Consider the following 3,484-nt stretch of genomic DNA (forward strand, 5'->3'; position numbering starts at 1 on the left):
TCCCCAGTATAAACCATGTATATCAATAATTTAAAACTTACCCAGAAACAAGACAATAAGTTATCTGGTGTCCAAGACAGGGAGGTATTGTTCTGTATGACCCAAAAAACAGTAGTTTTTATGAAGTATGAGCAGAGAATGGATGTATTGGTCTGGCCATTAATAACTTCTTTCAGAAAAATTTTGAAGAGACCATAACACAAAAACTGACAATGATTCATTGAATAAACGACTTTTTGTTCTGCTTGTGAGAAAGAGATTCTCCATTCGAGTTCATTCTCTGATGTGCTTCCGATAGGGACAACATGAAATCCTCCTCTTAAAATACCATCTACAACATTTTGATCTGGCCAGCCCCGCTCCCTACTTCTTTCTATCCACGGTAGCGCTAACTTTGGCCAGTGATGTGATGGGATACAGAACGCAAAATCAGTATCAGCTTCTTGGAATAAGGAATATGTAGAACAAGGTCCATGAGGGAAAGCATTTGTCAAAGGAATATTGCAAGACCTAACGAAACGCAAATGGTTATCTCTGAATAATGTACTTGAAATGTATGCTTTGTTATTCACTTCTACGCAAGAGGAAATGGTTTGTGAATTATTAGATTGACTCATCAGTTTAAGTTTGGTAAAACCCGGTGGTAGATCATCATACTCCATCAGAATCACAGTGTTTTGTGGAATACGGTAGAGACTGATCTGAGAGAGATCACATATCACCTTGCAGTCCGGAGGCCAGAACATGAAATCTACATCTGAAGTTTTCAGTCTGAATCCCTCACGCCTACTCCCACTCTCCATTCTATCAAATCCCTTCAGTATGTTCACAGGCTGATTCACTGCCTCATCAATGTCCATCATTTCTCTCCTCATCCTCACAATTGATGGACTCCCTAATTTTAGACACAGTCCTACATAAACAGCCTCTGACAGGCGAAGTATGTTATCCATCTCGATAAATTTCTAAAGAATCAGACAGCAAACACATGTATCTGAAACATAAAGATTTAAACGTTATTTCTTCTCTTGCGTGAATTTCCTCAATATATATTGCGAGTGCTTAATTATTGACTATGAAATTATTGTTATGATTCTTTGGTGTTTGGGGCACTATTTCAAAGAACTGCGAACGATAGTATTGTTCTCCCGCCTACCTCCAAGTCAATTTTCAAAAGTTAACATATTCGATGAATTTTTTATATATTTTATAGATAATTATATGGATTTTCATGAAACATTACTTATTTGGGAAAACAAAGAGAGATAACTCTAAAATTTTGGTAAAACTTGTGTTTTTCACTATAGAAATCAATGGAAAACGGAAAATATTTTTAAAACATCTCCCCCCCCCCCGTGTCACAAAAATTCCTTTTTACAGGTAATATGGAATGGTATTTCACAAATTCATACTAAAGCTTTTTGTGTGACACGGGGGGGGGGCATACTTTTATTGACAAAAATCGATAAAAATGCTTATTTTCTACCAATTTCAAAGCGATAAACAACTGAAACATTATATTTTATTGAAATATTTATGTTTTATTTATTTGCCTAAAACATAAGAAAAGATATAAGGAACATTTAATCATATCCAAGACTATTTCAAAATACGGTGATGCTTGAAACTCCGATTTTAATGGAAAAGATCGTCTACCACCCTTTTTTTCATTAGCTGAAATTATGGATAATTTACTGTTTAAAGCTGGTATTAAGACAACTCATCAATTACCATTGAACTGTTCTTTGTGTTAAACAAAAATTTTATGACCGAATTTCTATTTATATTAAATTAAATGGTTCCAAAATGTAGGCGGGAATCGACAGTTAGCGTGCGTATTTCTTTACAATGAACAAACTTAAGGAGGTATATTGTATTAAATAACAAACATTAATTTCATTAAATTATAAGTACATTGGCCTTTATTTCAGAATACAATATTCTGTAAATAAAGTAGGGTAGGAGAGAAATCTATGTTTTGATATAATGCTAAAATATTCAGTATAAACTGGGCGATTTTTAGATATACATAAGAAATATATTTATCCGTCATATGATTAATGCGTATCTCTCGGTCAGTTGATTCGTTACACAAGAGCATGCTCTACGAATAAACAATTTTTGAAACGAGGTAGGCTATTGATATGCAAGTTGATGTAACAAGAAAACAGCAGTCTCGGTGAAAGTCACCATTTTGTAAGTTCTATGGTCGATACATTGACCTTGCCAGGGAATACTAACTCCTCTATGGCACTTGATCCCACCTCTGCTGTTTTAAACGTCCGTCTTTTCTGTGCTCCAAATTTGTATTGTTTGTAATTTTGAACTTCAAGACTGTTTGTTATGTAACCAGTTTTGTTGATATCAATTACAACTGCAAGTTCGTATAAGGTTAGATTCTATTGTTTATGTGGATGTCATCTGAGTTTCACAGTAAAGCATATATTCTAGAGTCAAGGTGAAAAAATAAATCCCTACATATGGATAGGTTAACTCAGATAAGGTCCCGTGTCACAGTATAGTGGTGATGTCTCAATATGAGTGAAAATTCTCGATTGTGACGTTAAACAATATCAAATTCATCAGTCAATCAGTATTTTGAGGAGATGAAACGAGGAAATAACTATCAGTATTCACGATCAAAAATACATAAAACAATACAAAAAATAGGAGCATAACTATGTAACTCCAAAAAAAGAAATGGGATCAGTAGCCATTGAGGAGTTAGTATCCCCTGCTGACCAGTCAAACCCGGTGTGTAGATAAAACCTATATTAGTTTTTGTTATTTTAGGGTTAAAAATTAATTTTTCTTTTTAAACTTTAAAACAATAACAACATAAATGTACACAGTTAAAAACATAAACAAGCACAATACATTACAACACAAAGCAATCACAGTTTTAAACACATAAAAATTCATTTAGGCCATTTCTTTACATTCCATACAAACACATTCAAAAAGTCGATAACTTTTTGAGCACTTAAATTAAAAATCAATGATGAATTATATTTCTCTCTGCTGAAATATTTACAAATCTTTATGAGTTTAATTTACCAGTGTATGAAATAAATTATAACTTTGTATTCCCTCGTGCAAGAATTATATACACCAGCATTATATTTTTATTAGAATTAAATCCCAGATCGTAATTCTAAAGATTTACATGAATGATAATTCATAATATCAATCTTAACTTTATCAAATTTAGACCATTCACTTGAGAAAATCTACATTCATTTGGCAAGTTTTTTTTTTTTAAAGACACTTTATTTAATTCATAATCTTTAAGTTAATAGTCATAAGATTTGATTTGTAAAAGATTTAATTACAGTGAATGGGTGTAATAATTTTTGGATATATTGTGCGGAATTCAAAACGAATATCACATATCAATTTTATGAGGGCGATGCCTGTAGATAATATTATCGGAGATAAAATTCCTTTGAAAGGGTGTATTCGCTTTGACAAAAGAATTGACCTA

At 32.5% G+C, this 3,484-nt stretch overlaps 1 protein-coding gene across 1 annotated transcript; it reads right to left on the reverse strand.

Annotated features, from left to right (window-relative positions):
• Nucleotides 1–41: 41 nt before the first annotated feature.
• On the reverse strand, nt 42–953 carry LOC134237787 (uncharacterized; the record flags this gene model as incomplete). The annotated part of the gene is made up of 1 exon (XM_062719931.1): nt 42–953. A coding segment is annotated over exon 1 (912 nt), but the record flags the coding sequence as incomplete, so codon positions are not given.
• Between the last annotated feature and the right edge of the window lie 2,531 nt (nt 954–3,484).

The sequence above is a fragment of the Saccostrea cucullata genome, unplaced genomic scaffold, assembly GCF_032062105.1.
Source record: "Saccostrea cucullata isolate Sc308-1 unplaced genomic scaffold, CSIRO_AGI_Scuc_v1 ctg22652, whole genome shotgun sequence".
Classification (NCBI taxonomy): Eukaryota; Metazoa; Mollusca; class Bivalvia; order Ostreida; family Ostreidae; genus Saccostrea; species Saccostrea cuccullata.